Source organism: Acanthisitta chloris, unplaced genomic scaffold (assembly GCF_000695815.1).
Source record: "Acanthisitta chloris isolate BGI_N310 unplaced genomic scaffold, ASM69581v1 scaffold23281, whole genome shotgun sequence".
NCBI classification, from domain to species: domain Eukaryota; kingdom Metazoa; phylum Chordata; class Aves; order Passeriformes; family Acanthisittidae; genus Acanthisitta; species Acanthisitta chloris.
In genome coordinates, this window is record NW_008655782.1 from 43968 (window position 1) to 66071 (window position 22104).

General features: G+C 42.5%; 1 protein-coding gene across 1 annotated transcript in view; it reads left to right on the forward strand.

Moving 5' to 3' along the window:
• The window catches only part of LOC103811119 (inaD-like protein), a gene marked incomplete at its 5' end in the record, with an annotated part of 68203 nt that overhangs the window by 43946 nt on the left and 2153 nt on the right, over positions 1-22104 (forward strand). The window contains one exon of the mRNA XM_009084070.1: positions 15846-16042. Within this exon, the coding sequence (XP_009082318.1) occupies positions 15846-16042 (197 nt within the window). The remainder of the gene's footprint in view (positions 1-15845; positions 16043-22104) is intronic.

The window sequence follows — 22104 nt, forward strand, 5'->3', positions numbered from 1 at the left end:
CATGGCAAGGGGTGGAACGAGATGAGCTTTAAGGTCCCTTTCAGTCCAAACTATTCAAGGATTCTGTGATTCTGTCATCAAGAAAACAGCAAATTTCTGCTGCTGAGACTGTAAAAAGTGCATGTGTGTGTGCACATGTGCTGGGCAGAGATGGAGCAGAGGTGCTGTCTAGAGGCAAAGGGTGAGCACCTCTGTTGAGACATCCCTTAGTCCAGACCACCTCAGTGATTGGGAAAGTGTTTCCAGCAGGCAGATGGCATATCAGGTACCACTGATGAGTGGCATCTTGGTGCTGTGAGCTCCTAGCTCTGTCTTTGCCCTGCCCACCACCTGTGCTGCAGGAACCAGCTGCTAGAATTCAAGATCCAGGAGCAGAGTTGATGTTGGCAACATATTCTGGGGGTGTTTTGAGAATGTAAGGGAGAAGGGGAACAAAGTGGAGTAATGGGGTTCGTGAGTTAGGATGTACAACAGGAGAACAGGACAGGTGAGGGGACTGTCTGGGGCCTTTAGGAAGGACAAGGCTGAAGGACCCTACTCTTCCTCATGTCTTTATGCAGACAGGCCAGCACAGAGCCAGGAGCCACTGCCATCCCAACAGCAGCAGCTGAACAAGCTAAATTTGGGGATTCCTGCTCAGGTGATGAGTGTACTACTGCCAGGGGACAGAGCTACAGGTGAATTACTTACATTGGCTGAAGTCGGGAGTGGTAAACCTTGACTTTGTCATATCATTTGTGATTGTTCTGTAGATAATAAATGCTTGTAACAGTTGGGAGTTTTTGATTGGTTTTGGGGTGGGTTTTATCCCTTAACTGAAATCTAAGTGCATTAGTTATCACAGATTTATAAATACTTATGTATTTTTCTACCATTTTAGAACAATGAGCTTAAGTAGCATTTTTTGACCTGTAAAGTTAAACTTTTATAGTATCCTGAACTCTATACTTCTGTAGAAGTATAGACTTCCCACTCTATAAAGTGAAGTGGGAAATCATCATTTCCATGGTGTGATGGTCCTGGGAATATTTCAAGGTATTTTATGTGAGTTCCCATAGTTTTAATGTGCTGTTACTTAGAGATGAACCACTTACCTAAATTGGGAGGAATTTGGATGGAAGTGCCAGAGGGTATGAAGGCACAAGGCATTTCCTTGTGTGTGCACATGAACAAGGAGACAAGTTATGGCCCTTAATGCTGTGCTTGTGAGAGCAGAGGGGGATTGCACCTTCCAAAGGGTTTTTGAAGATACTGTGCTACTGTGTCTCCGTCCCTCCAGGTGCTCTGGGAGCAAACAGCAAGCAGCAGGGTTTGCTATACCTTAAAGCAACACCAAACTGTATCCTATGCTAGTACAGTGTGTAATGGTGCTGAAATCAGTTTGGCAGGGCAGTGACTGTTCTGTAACACAGTCACTGGGGCAGCTCAGCCACAGCAGAGCAGCTGGATGCCCACAGAAGGAGGAGGAGGGATGAGATTCCCTTGGTGCTAGACCCTCCTGCTCCCTATGCCAGGCCCACCTACCACTTGGACCTTCAAATCTGGACATTTTTCTACACTGAATTAGAAACCTTAATGCAAACTGTGTTCTGAACCAGAAACTTTTTTCCCCCCTAAGTATTTGACAAAGAAATCTGCTTTAAACCCATAAGCTTTGGCTGTAATTTCCTCCATTTTGTAACCTGTTATTTTCTTAGGGATATGACAGGTTATTTAGGGATTAATGCAATATCACTTTGTTGTGTATCATTAATGGATTTAAACAGGCTGTGCAGTAATTTTGCAGCAAGAGTTCACTTCAGGTTGAGTTGCTAGAAGTATAGATGATGTGATTTTTAAATGCTGTTTTTCAAGGGAAGAAAGCCATTGAGAGTGGCCTGGTATCTAGTGAGGTATCACAGAAGGGCTGGGAGAAGAGTAGAAGGGGAAAAAATGAGATGAGACAGGGATGTGATGGATGAAGGAGTAAGTAGAGCTGTATGCAAGGATGGGCACAGGCGGCTTGTGAGCAAGGGCCAAGAAAGAGGTAGAAGGGGATTTTGTGAGGAATGAGGAGTTCAGTGAAGCCTTTCAGGGACAGAATGATGTGGTCATTCTTTTGTGTGTGCCGGAGCCATATTGTGTGGATGTAAATGGGCAGGCCTTGCTCAGTGCCACGTGTTGGGGAGAGCGCTGGCTCGGAAGGGCAGAGTGAGCAGCACTGGTGGCAGCTGCTGGCGGATGGCTCCTGGCACTGGAGCGATCCAACGGGCAACCCCTTCGGCATCCCTGGATGGGGCTGCTTAGCAGCCAGTTGGTACATCTGCTCCCACCCCTCCTGCCTCTCCCATGATATCCTTGTGTTGGCAGACCTTCCCCTCTGCCTTTTTGGTCGATTTTTATGCTCAAAAGAGCTGTTTAGAGGGAGGACAGAGGTACTGGTTGGGTGCTCCCTGCGCTGCTTCCAGCCAGGACTTGAGCGCAGAGTTGTGAGGATTTTAATGAGTACTTCAGTGAGTGCTGCAGCTAATGAAGTTGGATTCCTGCAGACTTGTGTCTCCCATTCACCTGACTTGGGTGTCGAGGAAGGTGTGAGCTCCGATTTAAGCTTTTCCTGTGGCTGGAGTGTTTCTGAGGCCTTTCTCTCATGGGAATTCTTTGACGCTTTAATAAAGTGTGATCTCACACTGAAGCCTTTCCCCCAGTCAGAGTATTTATCAGGTTTCTCTCCTGCCTGTTTTCATGAACCTTTTATAGTACCTTTGAGACTCTTGGTCCACCATCAGATTTGCTTCCAACTGGCCAGGACGTTCAAAGGTTCAGGGCAGGAGCTTGGATTGCACAGGATGATTCCATATGCTTTACTCCTATAGTAAACTAGACTAAAATGATTTGCCATGTTAGAATTGAGCTTAATTTATATTAAGAGACAAAAATATAATTAATAAACACTGGAGCATAACCCCCAGGACTGCAGTTGGGAAGACCTGGCATCTCTTCTGGCTTGGTTACCATCTGTTGGATGTCTTGGTTGGCCATCTGTTGTAAGAGCAAAGCATCTTGAGCCTTCTCGAGCACCATGTTTCCGGAGGTTAGATGGCCATGTACATTTAAAAATAAAGTAAAATTAAAAGCAGGATTCATGGTGCTCCAGCTTACCCAAAAGACTGTTTATTCCTGAAGATTAAGTCATGGATGCATCTGAATCATCCCATTTGAAGGCTAAATTCCACAAGAGGCAAAATCAATTGAATATCAGCTCAAAAGAGTTACAGTAAAAATTACCATTCCCCACTCTTATTTTTCCCTCAAGCATTTAGTTTTTAACTTTCTCTTAGTTGATTTCCTCCTCCAGTCAGAGTGGAAAAACTGAGTCTATTTAATAGAGTGAAGTTTATCCATTTAGCTCTTCCTCTTGGATAAATCCTTGGAGATGGATTTCTTTTGCCAGAAGGAAAAAGAGAGAGTGCTTGACATATTGCAACTCTCTGTTCACATCCATCATCAATTTCCTGATTATAATTGTGTTCATTTAAAAAATGCCCAAAGCTTAATGCATTAATATCTTCATTTCATTAAATACATTAAAGAGAAGCTATTTGTTGCCTAATAACATATTTTGGTACTAGAAAAAAAATCTGTTCAAATATTCTGTTCACTTGTTTGTGATTTAATTTTTCTTCTGCAGAGAAATTAATGTCTTGCTTGGCACTTCTTATTTGAAGCAAAGGTATATGGTGTCTGACCCTGGTACTTCTATTTTACTCCTCATGGAAGAGAAAACAGCTCTGCCAGGCTCTGCAGAGCTTAAAAATAATCAGAATAGAATTTCTAATACAAAATACTGTTTTATTTAATCAAATCTGTCAAGTGTTATGATGTCATATGTGCAGCACAAACCTGATTAAGTTCTTCAATAGACTCTTAAGACAGCTGATTAAATAACATCCATGGCTTATTTAGGGAGAGCATGCAACTGGTTTATGAGTTCATGGGATTATTGAATGGGGGTTTTTGTTTGAGGAGGAATTGTTATCCATTCATCTGTCCAGATTCTCCTCCTCACCTGATGGAAAAGGCAAATGGCAGTTTGCTGTGTAAATGCAGGAGTTGCTGTCTGACTGAGACTTTCAGTGCTGGAAAAATCTCTGTTCTTATTATCACAGTGCACATACTTATTTTCAGTTTATATCACATAGGACAATTAAAAGTTCTTCCAAAAACTGTTGTTGAGACATTTGAATTAATTCTTTATTTGGTTGGTACCTTTGTCTTTTGGAATAACATCATTAATCAAATGATATGTTTTCAGCCTGGGAGTTTGCATTTCAGTTGTTCACCTATATGAGAAATTCTTACTTTGTCACCCTTCTCTAATGTTCTGCTGAAAACTGCTCTACCATGGAAGAGGAATGGATTTCTGGTGGGTTGGTAACCTGCACAGGCTCACAGAGGAGTCTGGCACGAGAGCTGGCTTGAGCAGAGGAGGGAGGAAGGATGTTCTCCTTCAGCTCCACTTCTCATGGGCCTTCTCATGGGCTAAACCCATGATCTAAGATTAGATTGCTGGACTGGGTGTCCCTTTCTTTGGTCCTCCTCTCCATAAGGCTGAAAAAGGTTTTCGCTTTGGGATGCAGCTTGAGCTAATGCGCCACCTCAGTGATGAAGTGCATGGGCTGAGTGTGAAGCAAGTGATGAGCAGGCGTGGGCTGTGCAAATCCTGCTCTGCATCACACTGCCAGCTGGACCAGGGCGATGAGAACCCAAAACACAGAAAGGGGAGCTGCAGTTTGCTGCTTCTTAAACAGGAGAGGAATGTGAGGCTGTGATAAAGATAGGAGAACAGCAATGCACCAGCACTTGCTCTTGGCTGTGTCTTGTAGCTCAGAGGGTGGCTTGGGAATGGGATCCTGTGGATTAATGTTACCAGAGGTTGCCAGTTGTACTTCTTTAATCCTGTGAGAGCCAAGTTAGGTATCAGAAACCTCATTCGGAGATGTGGGAGTAGGTTTCTATCTTACTCATTGTAGGTCTCTCTTGGACTTGAAGCCAAGAGTTGCCCATGTTGGCACTGTTAGCTGGTGCCTGTTCTACAGGTAATACGGTGATTTAGATGTCATACTGGAGTATGCACATCAGTGCTGAAGACAGAGAAAAATTCAGTACAATATTGATTATTGTTTTTTTATTAGCAGAAGAGGCTTCAAAGTGAACTTAGAGGTCTGTATTTGTTTTGTTCTAAGTCAGAGAAATCAGCAGTCTGCAGCAGTGCTGAGTGTTGAAGTTGTTTTTCATTCTTGCTTTTCATTTTACCTCAGCAACCAAAGGCAAACCATGGCATGGGGAAACTCAGGTTTGCACTTAAACAAACAAATCCTAATGATTCAAGTACAATTTCAGAAGTCATCACATAGTTTCTAAGTGTTTGAGGAGCTGTAATCAGCTTGATGGAAGACAAACCAGGTATGTATCTTAACAAAATATTGATAGCTGCCTAAAGTTAAAAAAATGAGGAAATAAACAGTACTAAAGAACATTGTGGGATTGGTCAGAAGTGAAGTACACCCTGTCCTCTAAAATCTGGATATGCATCTTTTTATTATTAAGCAGCTTTTTAATTTAAATTAGATTTGCATTTCATTTAAATCAAACATTTTCTGCTTCTAACATGCATTGAAAGTTTTCAATGGCAATCTACACATAGATCTGAGCATACTCTAAGCTATTAGCATAATTTTCCTGAATAGTTTTTTCATTTAAAGTATGTGTGCACCCAGAGAATTGGGAAATCTGGACCCAGCTCTGAACATAGTAAAAATGCAGCACTTGACTTTTTCCTCAGCAGCCTGAAACAAAGACTTATTCTCTCCACAACTCATTGAGTGGGAATTAAAATAGCTTATCAAACTCGAACAACTTGTTAGGAGCTGAAAAAGGATATTTTTCTTAGCTGGGCTGCGAATAAAAACTGAGAGTGTGAAGTTGAGAGTTGGCAGTTGGAAAGTTCTGGAAGTGTTTGTGGCCGTGGAGTGGTGGCAGAAACTCCTCCAAGGTCACTGCACCATGTTCGTGGTTAATGAGGTGTGTGTGAAGGCCCAAAGACAGACAAAAGGAAACCTTTGACAAAGTGGAAATTAGACCATTTAAAATCGAGTTTGATCACTATAGAACCTCCATTTTCTGCTGTGAGAATAACAATGCTTCTGGTTAAAATTCCAGTTTTAGAGGAAGACATTTCAGTGAAAGCATTTTTCTTGTATTAATCACAATTGGCATGTTTGTGTGCAATATTTTTATTACAAAGCTGTTGCTTATGTTTTAATTGCATTCTCATTTCTGTCCAAAGAGAAACAGGAAAAATATATAGTATAGAAGGAATCTTTTTCAAAATATCTGACATGATAAATCTTGAGCATTTCAACAGATGTGTCATAAATTTTATATTTCCTTATGTACTTACGTGTCTTACAGCTATATATGTCTTATTTGTCTTAGAATCATAGAGTCATCAAGGCTGGAGGAGAGCTTTGAGATCATTGAGTCCAGCCACTAACCTGTCACTGCTGTAACCCCTAAACCCTAAACCGTATCTTTCAGTGTCAGATCCAGACACCTCTTAAACACCTCCAGGGATGGTGACTCCACCACCTCCCTATTCCAGTGCTTGATACAGGTATATATATACTTGTATCCCTTACACTGGCCTAAAGTAGAAACATACAATGTAAATACAATATTTTACTGCAAATAAATGTCTTTTTGTAGTAACTAACTAGTTAGAACCAAACTTGAGCAAAATAACTAAAACCTAAAAATAAAGAGGATTAGAATTTATCATTAAGATCACCATTGGATTAAACCACAACTAAAATAGCTGATCATGATTGTTTCCTCCTCTTCACCTGCTCTTCCATAGCCAGGTCCTTTGTCTTCTTTATAGCTTGTTAGTGCAACTCTTCTGATTTTATTTGACGTTTTACATTGCTTGTTTTTTTTCCTACATTTCTCAACTGGTAGGAGTTCCCCTGGAGAATTTCCATTAAGAATTTTCTGTAAGTCTTTGGTCTCATCAATACAGGTTATGTTTGCAAGTCAAAAACGTCCTTGTTATTAAATTCAAATGTTTTCCATTTTCTCTAGACCTCCTCCAGATGGAGGAGGTTCAGGCTCTTATTGCAGGTTCTTAAATTAATCACAGAATCCCAGAATCAGTTAGGTTGGAAGGGACCACAGTGGGTCACCTGGTCCCACCTCCCTGCTCCAGCTGGGCCAGCCCAGAGCACATGGCTCAGGGTTGTGTCCAGATGGGTCTGGAATATCTCCGGGAGGGGAGAATCCACGACCTCTCTGGGCAGCCTGTTTAGTGCTCAGTGACTGCACAGGAAAGTTCTTCCTCATAGTCAGGTAGAACTTCCTGGGCATCAATTTTTGCTGTTAACTACTGAGCAGAGTCTGATCATCCTCTTGGCACCTCCTGTTCATGGACTTGAATCCATTAATGAGGTCCCTCTCAGTCATCTCTTCTGGAGACTGAACAGCCCCAATTCCCTCAGCCTTTCCTCATCAGTGAGGTGCTCCAGTCCCTTTAGCATCATCATTGCTGTTCCCTGGACCTGCTCCAGGAGCTCCATGTCCCTCTTGTACTGAGGAGCCCAGAACTGGACCCAGCACTCTCGACCTGCTCCAGGAGCTCTATGTGCCTCTGGCACTGAGGAGCCCAGAAGTCCACACAATACTCCAGGTGTGGCCTCACGAGGGCTGAATAGAAGGGCCGCATCACCTCCCTGACCTGCTGGCAATCCCAGGATTCCATTGGCCTTCTTAGCCACAGGGGCACAGTGTTGACTCATGGACAGCCTGTTGTCCGCCAGGACCCTCAGGTCCTTCTCCACAGAGCCACTCTCCAGCAGGTCAGCACCCAGCCTGTCCTGGTGCTTGGGGTTATTCCTCCCTAGGTGCAAAACCTGCACTTGCACTTGCTGAATTTCATTTAATCAAATTAAATGAATCACTAAGCAAGAAATGTCTCATCACCTCATCTTCTGAGAGGTGTTCTCTGTGCTGCCTCTTACAGTTACTTGTCATGGGACTCTAAAAGTCTTCATTAGGTAGGAAACTCACAGTTTCTGACAATAGTCTGACACTGTTCTCCTTAATTAGACTCTGTGCAGGAATATTCCAAGATAATGGCTGTGCCAGTCGCTTTGTGGGAACATCATTATTTAAAGATGAAACATTGACTGATCAAGTTTCTCTGTATTACTGTCAGGGGAGGAAGAATTTAAATGTTCAAGATATTCATTTGTTCGTGCAAGCAGAAAAGCAATGAATTGGAATTCCCAATATTCAGACACTCTTGCTCTTTCATCAAATGAATGAGCGGCTTTCAAATCCAAAGTTAGGGATGGATTATATATAATATAAACATTTTATATTATATTATTATCCTGACAGAGGAATGTGATCAGGAGCAAACCAAACCTGCTCCTACTAGGAGTTGGACTTTGATGACCCTTGTGGGCCCCTTCTGGATATTCTATGGCTCTGTGATTCTACCAGAAAGAGTGACTTAGAAAAGAAATTTCTATGCAAATTGTGAGATATTTTCCCAAAGTGCATTGTAAAAGAGGTCATTAAAACATTATCTGTCACATCATCTGGGAATTTGATGTGTGTGTGTGTTGTGCATCCATATGGATCACTGATGTGTGGTGGGCACGTCGATGCCAGGTGATAGCCAACATTTCCTTGGGACTTTGCAGATGGAAAGCAGAATTTCCTAATGTTCTTACGCTGTTCACACATCCAAGCTTCCTGGAGAGCTGTGTTAGACAAACCTCAGCAGAGCAGGAGCACGACTGCTTTCCTCTGGGGAGGTGCAGCGTGTGAGCCTGGCAGCTGTGATAACTGAGCCTTATCTCCAGGCTGCTCTGTGCCATCACCATTGCACGGGTTGGGAAGCTCTGAAGACTGCAGAGTGTTGACCTTAGATGACTTAAACTGCACAGTCCCACAAAATACATTGCAATATTACACAGTAAAGTATTTTTATGAGATTTTTTTTCCTCAATTATCTTTTCAACAGCTTAAAAATGGGGTGTACAGCAGTTGCTCTTTGGAGCCTATCCCATGTTTTAAGGATGTAATTACTTCAAAATGACTTCAGCTGGGCCTTTTATGGGCCCAGACATAACCATGATGTGATATATTTTTGCACATAACTATTTGTATCCTCACTGAGGATGTTATCAAAAGAAAAAAGCATCTTTGTTGCTATTTGATTGTATTTAATCAACTAGTGGCAGTCTGATGCTCCAGCGGTGTGTCTCCTATCTAGAAGGAACAACCAGTGTGCCAGTCCTTTCTTCCAAAACCTGTAAGGCTGTGGGATCACCAGCTGGAGCAGAGACACTCTGAGCTCAGCTCCACTGAGTGACTGATTGCAAGATCACAGCACCCAGAGGAGGTCACTTCTGAGGAAACCCAAGTGCTTTCATGGGGGTTAATGCATCATTTGAAAGGCAAATGAGTGGAAGTATTGTGTACAGGGGAGGGCAGATTCCCTTATAATCAGCAATTATTAGCATCAGGATGCTCTACTTGCCACACTTTCACTAAATCTCCTTTTAAAAGATCTCGGGTAAACATCACTGTGAATAGACTCATCATGGCCTTGCCATGTAATTAAAAGAGAAAAACATACAATATCTCTTCCTTGGAGGACTTAAATGCTGTGTAATAAAACTACAGCTTTAGAGTGAAGCTTTTGGCCTGAATCAGGAAAAAATTGCTGCCAAAAACTCCCATTTGTTCAGTGTTGATGTGAGACGGTGCAAGCACAGAGATGCTCCCTGATGGTATGGACTGCAGTTAACCTGTTTGTCAGCCACTTTTCCCTCTGCTGTTGTCTCTGGGTGTGATGGTTCCTTGATTATAGGAAGAAATAATTAATGATTACTGTTTCTAAATGGCACCTGCTCACGGGAACAAACTGAAATGGTACTTGAAGCACATTGTGGAGGCTCTCATTATCCCCTTCTTCCTGGATTAGTTAACAAGCAGTAGCAGAAATTTTTACCTTCCGCTCTACAAAGTGATGTGAGGGACAAGTGGTATTTAAGGAGAGCATTGGAGGAGAAGGAAAGTTTTCTTGTGTGAGCTGAGTAGCTACTGCAAGCGTTTGCATGGCATGAGAGGAGCAAAACGGAATGGGAGCCTGAGCTGGAGGGAGCAGTGAGAAGAGAAGAAATTTGGAGATGCCAAATAATAGCCCAATTCATTCACACACCAAAAAAAAGGAAGAAAAGAGGCAGTCTTCAAGTTAGGGTAAGAATATTGTCTTAGGAGAGTTTAATGCACGCATGTTTTTCACTTGAGGTCGGGTGAGTTGTGTTTGTGGGGGTGTGTAACCCACATCTCAGCTGTTCATCTAGAGGAGATTTTGTTGTGTGGCACCTGGTACATGTTCTCTCCCTTGTGGAACTAAAAGTAATGTTAGAGTGTTTTGGGGAGGAAGGGGCCATGGAGCTCTTTTTTTTTAAGTGGGGGCATTGGTTGAAGTATGCCAAAGGATGATTGCTCAGTTTTGGTAAATGACTTCCAAAAGGTGTACGTGAAGCAAAGTGTTGCCAAAGGGATTGTCTGGCTGTCAGAGGGAGGTTGTAGGGCATGCTGAGTCTCTGGATCAGATGGGGAGCTCCTAACTGCTCCATTCCAATGCAGGGATGCTCCTGCCCCCAGGTTGGGAGATAACAGCACTTACAAGGAGACCCAGCAGACTCTCTCCTCTCCTCTCATCACCTGACTGGGGGGACAGTGCTCAGAACATGATCTCTGGCTTCTCCATTTAGATTTACCAATTTTGAATACAACTGCCCTAATGTTCTCATACATGCTGATCACCAAGAGAAGAACTGGAGTGATTTAATGGAATTTAAGAAAGCATACAGAAATTATCTCTGTTTTTCAGTTTCAATCTTGTGAAAACAGACGAGTGCATCGCTTTTGAGATAAGATTTGAAGCACTGTCTGCCACCTTGGAGCTGAGTAGAGGGCTAGTGGGAAGATTAAAACAATAAGCTTATTATATTATTAGTAGTGGGAGAATTCTAAACCCCATTTGTTCAATTATGGTCCCTTCAATATGCTTATTTAGGTGCTTGTAAATTGTAATCAGTAAATTAGATGTGCTGCCCTCACAGCTCCAGGGTTAGCTTTCAAGGGACTTCCTACATTATTTTTATAATGTTTATAGTGAAATCAAGAAGGGAATTAGTTGCTTGATATGCAAGGTTGGCTCTGTGCAGTGGATGCTGCCTGCATTCTGATGTCTATCATTGCTAAGTGAGCAGTGTTTGTGATGCTGCAGCTCTGCTGTCTGAGCAGGGAAATCTCGGGAAGGGCCAGGGCTGTAACCATGTTATGTGCTATGTGATAAAAATAGGAGCTAAACCCATTAGAATGAGCAAGGGCTGATAAATGAGGTCATTGTAAAGTCTCCAAAAGCCAGCATATGTTGCTAATAGTTCTCTGAGGTGATGCGAGAGGGATGTAAAATCCTCACTATCACCTTCTAGATACAAATATCAGCTGTCATCTCTCTTTGTGGTGTTTTTCCCCCTTTTTTGCCTCTGTATCCTGCCTTGACAGTTTTAATATTGAGCATTTGGTACCAAACCCAATCACCTAGCTGAGTCATCCAGAGCTTTTTCTTTTTTCTTCTTACCTTTCTAGATGGACTTTCATTTGCATCACACAGAGACCCCATTTTCCAAAGCAACACCTCTTCCCTTTCAGCTCATTTAACTGGAGATTTCAGCAGGTTTGGGAAACAGCCCTTTACAAGTGCTTTATATATCTGTAATTTAAAGAGCCTTTTGCCTTCCTGAGAAGTGGTGTCTGGTTTTGCTGTGCAGATAAATTGTGTATTTGTTGCAATACTACATCATGCAAACTCCAATATCCTGAGCATATTGTCCCCATTTATTTCTTTTATCTCTCTGTTTAATATAATAGGAATAGTGGCTGAGGCAGAGAAACATATGCAGCAGCATAATAGTATATTGTTTGAAAGCAGTTGTCTTCCATTTCCAGGGTTTCTCTTTGAAATGTAATTGTCTGCTAATATAACAGGGAAATATTATTGCAGAAGGGATCCCTAAAGCACTTACTTTTGCTTTTAGTTCACATTACATCTGTGTAATATTTTCTTAAAGAAACTGGGTGCAATATTAGGTGGTTAAATATCCTTGGTGAGATATGTTTGCAGAAGTTGTGATAGGCATATTGTCACCGAATGTGGAAACAGCTCCGTGTAGTGCCAAAACAAGAAACGCCAAAACAAGAAACGCCACGTCCCATGTGTAATGCAGCAACAACAGAATTACAATTGCCTTGTGTAAAGTATCTGGTAATGAAGGCAGATAATGGAATTCTTCGCAAAAGCAGATGCTAACTGGCTCCCCAACGCTAGGCAGAGAACTGAAAAGTGATACCAGCTGGAGGGGAAAAAAAACCAGCTGAAAAAGGCATTAAAAAGACGATGCCTTGAATGCACGTTTGTTTAAGCAGTAAATACTTGTTTAAAATAATCTTAGGAGATTCTTAGTAAGGGGCAAACTGAGACTAAGATGACAATGTTATAGGAAGTCAGCTGGATGCCCAAAGGATATTTGTATGCAGACTGGATGAGTAAAGCAACACCACTGGGAATAGCACACTCTCATTTGCGATGGGAGGCTGGCGAGGACAGCCCTTCCAGGGTTTAATTGCAGGAGGTGGGGCTGGAGAGAGCCAGAACCTTCTGTTGGCCAGGAAGGAGGCAGCATGTGCTAAGGGAGGCTTGATTTTAAAGGCAGGGACATCTCTGCTGGTCCCTACGTGCATGAGCGTGTACACACACTTGTGCCTTTTCTCCGGCAGCGCCGAGAGCCGTGTCCTCCTGCAGGGCTGGAAATGGTGCTCAGCACGTAGCATCTTTTTGGCTTTCCTCTGTGCTCTCCCACTATTTTACCACTTAGTCACCTCAGCCATTTCAAATAGTTGCTTCGTAAATCACTATGGTCGTTTAGAATGAAGGGCTTAGTCCACACAGAGGCTTCCTTCTGGGTAAGGAAGGGGTTTCTTTTCCAAACAAATAATGCAGCAGGGAAAAAAACCTCTTTAAAAAGAACCCAAAAAACAACCCAGTCGCTTAATAAATAAAGCAATTTGATGACCCCTGGAGTTGGTCTCTGTTTTTTGCCCAGATAAGATTTGTTCCCACAGTGGGGGATTATGGTGCAGCTGGCAGTCGACTCACCAGGTTTCCAGTCCTGGTCCAATGCAGGCAGACCAGAAACGTTAGTGGAGCTCTATCTCATCCCAGGCAATTGCCCTAACTTCTAATTTTTGGTGGACTAAAACTTCCTTTTAGTTTCAGCCCAGCATGGAACAGGAATATACATGTACTTCTGAACTGCTAACATTTTTCCCATGTGAGAAAGCTCATTTTGGGGAGGAAACACTGCAGAATTACAGACTTAGTGATACTGGCAGTCTTGGAGGTGCTTGGCTGCAGGCAGAGGCTGGAGCAACGTGTGTGTGTATGTGTGCAGTTACCGGGCTGTTCATGCTGGGGAATTTCAAGCAGTTTTACTGACATGCAAGAAGTGTGTTTTGAAGCAATCTCTGAAGATATGCAGGTTCATCTGTACAACATTTAATCGTGTGTGTTCCTTGCTTCAGCTCTGCATCCAACTAGGAGTTGTTGAAAATATGCTTTAGACATGTTCCTTGCTCCTGGCAAATGACAGTGAGAGGTGTTATCTGTGTACAGTGGAAAGAACTGTGGCAGAGCAGTGATCAGTCAACAGCATTCTTTCCACACAAATGCAATCATTAAGAAAACCTTTTTCTGCTGCTGACCTGGTCTGGGATATGCTGCAGCTACTTGCTGCACTGTAATGAGTTATTTGTCTGATTGTGGTGGGCGGCAAATGTCTTAGTGCTATTCAGAACTTTGTTTTGAGGGCAAAGAACAGGAAACCTCAGTGGTGTGAATAAACCTGGTGTGGCTGTGTGTGTGCCTGTATCTCCCGTGCTTTCAGAAGCACCATTTTTGAGGCCTTTTCTCCCTTACTGGTCTTTTTATCAGGAGATAGCCTGCATACTAAGAAGAAAAAACACTTTCCAAATTCAAGTTGCAAATCACACCCCTAATCACATTTTTACCCCATTAATTATGAAATACATCAAAGAACTATGAAGCTACATGGGTTACCATTTAATGCAGTTGTGTGAATTTTTGGTGTATAATTGATAGTAACAAATGAGGTTTCTATTTTTTTATGATACTCTGGTTTTGTGCAGACCTCTGTAGGGCTTTTAACAGCTTCCCAAGGATAACATCTCACCCTTAATTTACACCGCCAGGATTTTAGGCTCAGGCACTGGGGATTTTGAGCGTGGCAGGAAAATGCCAGCCTGTAAATACAGGGACAGGAGAGCTGGTTCTTGTGTGTGTTGCTCTGAGTGTAGGTAATTCTCTTGGGTGCATCTGTGGTTGGAGATGGGAGACTGCTCCCCATGTCCCAGCATCTTTGCCAAGGCACAAGGGACTGCTGCAGCTGGAACAGTAACTCGAGAAGGACCAGTGGAGGGGAGAGATGCTGGGAATGACCCAGGTTTGGCTAAATCACCCTGGCAGCACAGGGACTGTGGAAGGAACACTTCTACTTCATCATCTTTCTTCTCAGCAGTTTTTTATTCCTGTTTAGTTGCCTCCCTCTCACCTTCCACAGCTCTTTTCCCTCTTTCTTGTTGTCATGGGAACATTCACTACAGTGGTTAAATCATATTATTAAAATATGCTTCCCCAGGAGAATGGTAGTAGCTAATATTGATCTAGCTCCTGCTGCTGACTCAGGGATATGGTTGAACATATAATATGCCTTATTTCTTCTTTTAATGCATAATGCAGCAGTTTCTTTCACCTTGAGCTCTGTATTAAAGGTGACATCAGCCACAGCAATATACTTCGTCTTGCTTTTTTAAATATGTGGCTCAACTGAAGCATTGGGTCCAGGAGGTGGTTTAAACTGGCTTTAAAATCTGCAAAGGACAAGCAAAGAGAAAGAAAAACCACCCTCACAAGCAGTAGTGATAGATGTTTCTGTGCCAGTGGTGAGAAGACATTCAGATTAAACTGTCAGCATCCACAGCCACGCTGTGTGCTCCAAGTAACTGTGTAAATGTATTGAGCTCTGTCACAGCAATGGTTGAAATGTCAATGGGAGACAAATAACCACCCTAATATCAAGTGAGGCTGCATTTAAAAGTGTAATCACTCCTATACATTGTCACTGACATCTGCTCTGCGTAATCACCTGCAGCATGTCGTGTTAAGCAGAGCATGGTGAGCAGATTCCTGAGTCACCTGAAAGAAGCAAAAGGTTTTACCCTGAGATGTGAGACTGCAGTAATGTTTGAACCGTTAAGTGCTTCAGTTTCCCACAGTGGTTAATTAACCAGCTCGAACTTTATGAGAGTTTCCTGAAATGGATAGTTTTTGTGAGGTAAAGGTGCCTCTGGAATTTCCTTGTTTACTCTCCTTTCAGAAGAATTTTGGTTTAGAACCAGCCTGTTGTACAAATAATTAATCTGGTGTGGGTTTACTGTGAGTAATATTCACAGATGATGCTGCATTTTGCTGTGTGAGTGATACAGGCACAGCAAATGGTATTTTAGGGCCTGTGTTGAAAACAAACTCTGTTCAAAACACTTATTTGCTGAGAAGCCATAAATTTTTGGCATATTTGTATGGGTCCTTCAACATCTGCATGTAAGCTCTTTTATGTTCTAACTCATTCTGTGTTTGACCTTTCCAGAAAAAATCAGACAAAGATATGCAGATCTCCCAGGAGAGTTGCACATTATTGAGCTTGAGAAAGACAAAAATGGGCTGGGGCTCAGCCTCGCTGGCAACAAGGACCGTTCTCGTATGAGCATCTTTGTGGTTGGGATCAATCCAGATGGACCTGCAGGACGAGACGGAAGGATGCATATTGGTGATGAACTTCTAGAAGTAAGTGTTTTCCTTTAAGTCCTAAGGAAGGCTCATGTGGAGAGAGGGAGAGGCATATGTGAAGCCACCATTTGAACCTTAAATAAAGCCTGCGAGTGGAATTAGGTGGCTGAAGCAAGGAGCTGTGCTGATTTATGCCAACTGAGAACTTGGCCTTTGGCAGGTAAATGTGTTTTCAGTGAAACAAAAATCATTGGCCTGTGAAAACTAATGTCTTGTCAGCGAAGTCTGTGCTCTCAGCATGTTCACAAGCTCTGTGTAGGGAGGGACTGTTGAAAGGCAGGAAGGGGACAGTAAATCTATCCTCCTAGTGCATATGTGGTTTTACAGGGAAATTCACACCTTACATTAAAAAAACCAAAACCCCCTCAACGTTACCATATGTGTTTTTACAGATGACAGGGATATTCCCTCTCCTGAAAATAAATTTCATGCTATAATCTGGTTTGATCTGTTGTAACTTAAAATACTTATTTTCTTTCGTTGTGTCTGGCACGAGTTCACCCACGAGCCAAGAGAGCTTGTTAGCAAGTGGTGTATTTTGTCTTCAGTTTTTCTCCCATCTCCATGCTTCACCTTCAGACTGAAACCTCAGCTTTCCTACACTTCGTCTGATTTTTCTGGCTGTTGCAAAATGACACTTTGCTGCGGTACCTGCAGTGATTCCCCAAGTCACGATTGCTTCAGTGTTTTAAAAAAATCATCCATCCCTAGGGATCTTCCCTTTAGAGAGAAGCTCTCAGTGAAGAGCAGGGATATGCTGACCTGCTGCTCTCCGTGGGTGGTATTTCTTTGATCTTTCAGCAACTCTCTGTGCAATCAGAAAACCACCTATTTTTTTTCCCCTCATTTCTTGACTTTGCCTGGGGATGCCTTGGGAGTACTCCGAATTTTCTAAGCATTTGTCATTGTCTAACAGTTCTGTAATTAGGGGGTTTCAGTACACAGAGTACAAGACTTGTTTTGCTGTAAAAACACCCCCATCTGAAGTTTATTATTTTCATTTTAAGTGTGACAAATGCTATGAAGGTCTATACCATAATGGAGTAGGGTAGGAAAATGACTTTCTCCTTCAAATTTATGAGTTTTTCTGTCCCTGACACTGAATTCTAATGGTACAAAAAGGAAAATCACTGAATTTTGAGTGTATACCAGTTGAAAGGACTCATGTACTATTTTCCTCTGTGCATATCACAGGTAGTTCCTGGGAGAGGAAAAGTACTGCCAACAGTACTTGAAAGATGCACCATCTGTGATTAATCACATATTCCTCAAGGCTTGGGATTTGCATGGATGAGCCGTGTTGTAAAGAGCATTTTCCAAAGTGGTGATGTTGCCCTAATTCCTCTCCCTGTTAAGCTGGAGATAAAATGATGATTTTTTTTTTATTCAGTGTCAGGAAAGTGAGGTTCTCCATCTCAAAAATGCCAAACTTCAAATAAACTGAAGTTCAAAGAGACTTTAGTAACTATCTCTCTTGTTTACCTTTGCAATCAAATCAAAATTGTGCCACCAGTGTGCAGAAGTACAATTCCTTTATAGGAAAGGATGTGCTGATCTCATTCTGGTCCCCTGTGAGTATGTATCCAGTGTCCAGACATCCTGCAGTAGTCATGTACAGACATCTCGTGTTCACACCAGTGGTCAGTTATTCACAGCTCTGGTTTTTTGGTATTTTAAAAGCATTTCAGTGTGATGCAAATAGCACTGGAATGGAACTAATGGGCAGGGTTAGGTTCCATAAGTATTACGGTACCCATTAGGAATCCTCATACCCAGGAGGTCTATGGGTCACTGAGGCAGGAATATCACAGAGTGGTTGGGCCTGGAAGGGACCTCCAGAGGTCATCTGGTCCAACCCCCTTGCCCAAGCAGGGCCACTTCAAACTAGTTGCCTGGGACTGTGTCCAGGTGTCTTTTGAATATCTCCAGTATGATTTGATGCTACTTCCATGCCAAGGATGCAGAGGTCAAGGTGGTCAGTTGGCTTTGCTTGCAGTGTCTCTTACAGCAAAATGATTTAGAAGCGCAGAACTTCAAATTAAGGTGTTCAAAAGTGAGAAAATGACAGAATTCATGTTTGGTTCTCATCTAACTGCATGTTTTAAGTATATTTGCTTATGCATCTTTGGTTACACATCAGCTTTGAATGCTGGAACATACCAGCAAGAGAAGGGATTCACATCTTGGAAAGCCCCTGGCATTTCTGCACTTTCCTGGGGTGCCCTGGTGAATCCTGTTGGTTAGTCTTGCTCCATTCATCCACGGTGGATCCTGCTGCCTGTGGGCAGATTATTCCCTGTGGCTTTTGATGGAGTTAAGGTTAATGGGATGGAGATATGGATAGATGGATATTACCGGTTCATTTTTCTTTTGAACTGGAGTTTGATTGGATTCAATTGAAAGATATGGGATGCTGCCAGACTGCCTCAGTGCCTTATTCATAAAATCTTCTGTCACTGAATTAATGAAGTATCATCTAACTTTTAGCTTCTGCAAACAGCACTAGTCCTTTGGAGGCATGATCCTGGCTTGTTTTCACAACCTGTGTATCAAGGGAAATGCAGGTCACAGAAAAAATTACATATAATCATTACTTTTTAATCCCCCTCTGGTGATATATTTTGGATGGGTATGTGGCTGGAGAAAACAGCTTTTTGAGGGAGAAGATCCTTTCATCCTACTTTCATACATAAAGGAAAACTACTTGGGTCAGAATTTGGTCCCTTGTGCAGAAGAATTTATTTTTTACAGGACACAAGTTCTTCTTTTCCCTTCTTTTTTCCAAGCAAAGGAACCATCTGTGGTGCTCCTGCCTTGAACTCTTGCTGTTTTAGTGCAGGTGTCTGCACTGCTTCGTGTCTTATTAGCCTGGGCTCAGTCCTGTGGCTGATTGTGCCCAGCATGGCCCACAGCGTGTTCACCCGGAGCTGTACCTGTGCTGTTGAGCCCTGCTGCTCCTGAGCTCTGCATGGGTCTGTCCTGTTGGTAGAATTTATTCACACTGAATAATCCACCCTGCTATTATTATTATTATCATCTCTCCATAAGAGAGTCAACTGTGTTCTGTTAATGAACCAGGCTGTTCAGAGCCCCGTTATGCTAAATTACTGATGTTGGGATGTTCATCTCCCCATCCCTGCTCATCTTCCTGCAGATGGGGCAGGAGGTGGAAGGAAACTGCCTGTTTGGATGTGGAAGTTTCCCTGCCCATGGCGGAGTGGTTGGAATGAGATGATCTTTAAGTTCCCTTCCAACCTAAACCATTGTGGGATTCTGTGTTTTGTTCTAGAAGACCACAACACTTCTTGAAAGAGTAAAAACCAGTCTTCAGAGTCAAGAATCACTGTACGTTTGTCTGTTGTTCACTCTGGATTGTTGCCTGAGAGGCAGTTATTATCTTTTCATTCTTTATGCCATTTTTGTCATAGCTCAAAGCCAGAGAGCTCTTGTGCTAAATGCATTTTTATTGCTATTTTATTTTGAGATGCTTAGATAAATAGAAGTTATGCTGTGATAATATAATAGATACAGCAGTATTCTGCCCAAGTAAATGAGCTACCCAGCCAAATTCACAATGCCACTTCTGTTTTAAAATGTGGGAGAGTGGCATTTTATTCTCAGGTTTTTTTGTTGTGGGATCGTTACAGAATCATAGAGTAACATCACAGACTGGTTTGGGTTGGAAGGAGACCTTAAATCTCACCTAGTTCCACCCCATGCCATGGACAGGGACACCTTCCACTAGCCCAGGTTGTTCCAAGCCCTGTCCAGCCTGGTCTTGAACACCTCCAGGGATGGGGCACAACCTGTTCCAGTGTCCTTTTGGTCTTTTCAAAGGAGGAAACAAATGCTTTTGTAATGTGCTTTGTAGTGTACAAAAGTACTAAATTGGATCCTGGGTTGCATCCACTGGAGTGTAGCAGCCGGTCAAGGGAGGTGATTCTCCTCTTCTACTCTGCTCTCGTGAGACCCCACCTGCTATACTGCGTGCAGTTCTGGTGCCCTCAATGTAAGAAGGACATGGAACTGTTGGAGCAAGTCCAGAGGAGGCCACAGTGTTGCTGGTTGGAGCCACAGTGGAGCATCTCCACTGTGAAGTCAGGCTGAGGAAGTTGGGGCTGTTCACCCTGGAGAACAGAAGATTGTGTGGAGACTTCAGAGCAACCTGCCAAGATCTGAAGGGGCTCCAGGGAAGCTGCAGAGGAACTCTTGGTTAGGAACTGCAGTGACATGACAAGGGCTAGTGAATTCAGATTGAAAGAGGGGTAATTTAGGCTAGATATCAGGAAGAAGTTTTCCCTGTGAGGGTGGTGAGACACTGGCACAGGTTGCCCAGGGAGGCTGTGGCTGCCCCAACCCTGGCAGTGTTCAAAGCCAGGCTGGATGAAGCCTTGAGCAACCTGCTCTGGTGAGAGGTGTCCCTGCCCAGGGCAGGGGGTTCTAGTGAATTCAGATTGAAAGAGGGGTAATTTAGGCTAGATATCAGGAAGAAGTTTTCCCTGTGAGGGTGGTGAGACACTGGCACAGGTTGCCCAGGGAGGCTGTGGCTGCCCCAACCCTGGCAGTGTTCAAAGCCAGGCTGGATGAAGCCTTGAGCAACCTGCTCTGGTGAGAGGTGTCCCTGCCCAGGGCAGGGGGTTGGGGCTGGATGATCTCCACGGTCCGTTTCAGCCCCTAAAATTCTATGATTCTGGATTCCTACACATAGTGTACAAAGTTGACCAGCTATGGTTAGTTTTGGATGGTGATTTTAAAGCTGCAAATAAGTAGAGCTGTGATGGGGAAGTTGTTGTGCAGGAGGGCACAGGCAATCTGTGCTTTTCCAGCCTCCTCCACACTCCCTAGGTGGGAACCACAGGGATCAGCTGCCAGCTCAGGGCAGGAGATTTTCTGTCCTTGTGGAGTTTACGGTCTGTTGATCACTTTAGATGATGCACATGTTTGAACATGTGCCCAGCAAGAAATTTGGTGATGAAAGGGAAATTCACATTCTTAATTATTTTTTCTCTCCAATGTTTTCCTCATGCTTTATTATTTGGGAACTTGGTGTATTTTATGGGGTTTCAGTATATAAAATTGGACTGATAAAAATGTTTTTGAAACTTTTCCCATTGTTTCAGAGTCTGGTTGTATCCTGAAATGCTACAATTCCTGTGGTTAGAAGGAACCCGATGCATTGGTACAAAGAAATAATTATTACAGAAAGCTATGCCAGTTCTTTTACTAGCTTTGAGGTATCATTTAACATGATTTTCATAAAAATCAGATGATGCTAATTTTATGGATTTCCATTACTGCCATGTAGTAAAAACAGTGTTCTTTTTTTTTTAAAAAATATCCATATCTAATGTTTCTCTTCTGCAAATTAAAGTTTGGGAAGCAAACAGTCCTTTAAATTTTTTCCCCTCTTAATTTAAGAGTTCAGATTTCAGTGAGTTTGTACTTTCTGCTACTTCAGTGAATGAAACTGTAAACCAAAGGTTTTGTAGGTGAAGGCAACAGAACATTTGGGATATGTGATTCAATCTGCTATAAAGCAATGTGTGATTATAGTAAAGACTGAACTTGTGTGCTGACCTGACCTCATACCTGTAGCATGTTTTTATCTTTCTCTGTGCTCTGCTGACTTTCCAAGGAGTTATGGAAAGAGACATTTAAAGAAGACTTGAGGTTGATTTAGATCAGTTGATTTCTTTTGCTTAGTCCCGGCTTTGTTTTTCTTTTTCTAATCTCTATTGAAAAAAGTAAAGCACAGATTTATAGGTTTTGACTCCCAAAGTAATATTTGGTTAATCTGATGTATTACTTTATTTAGTTTGAAAGATTTAAAATGGTGTTTCTGCTGAAATCCTAGATGTTCTCCTTCTTGTTTTATTTAAGTAGGCTTTTGTGCTTTGCTCATCACTGTGGTATCTGCAGCTAACAGAACATTAATTTACTTTGCTAAAGAAAGTGACCTTTTTTTTAAATAAGAAAAATTAATACTGTCTTTAATAACTATGTGGGACACTCCAAAACCTTGTGGAGATATATTACTTTGATTATACTTTCATTTTGGT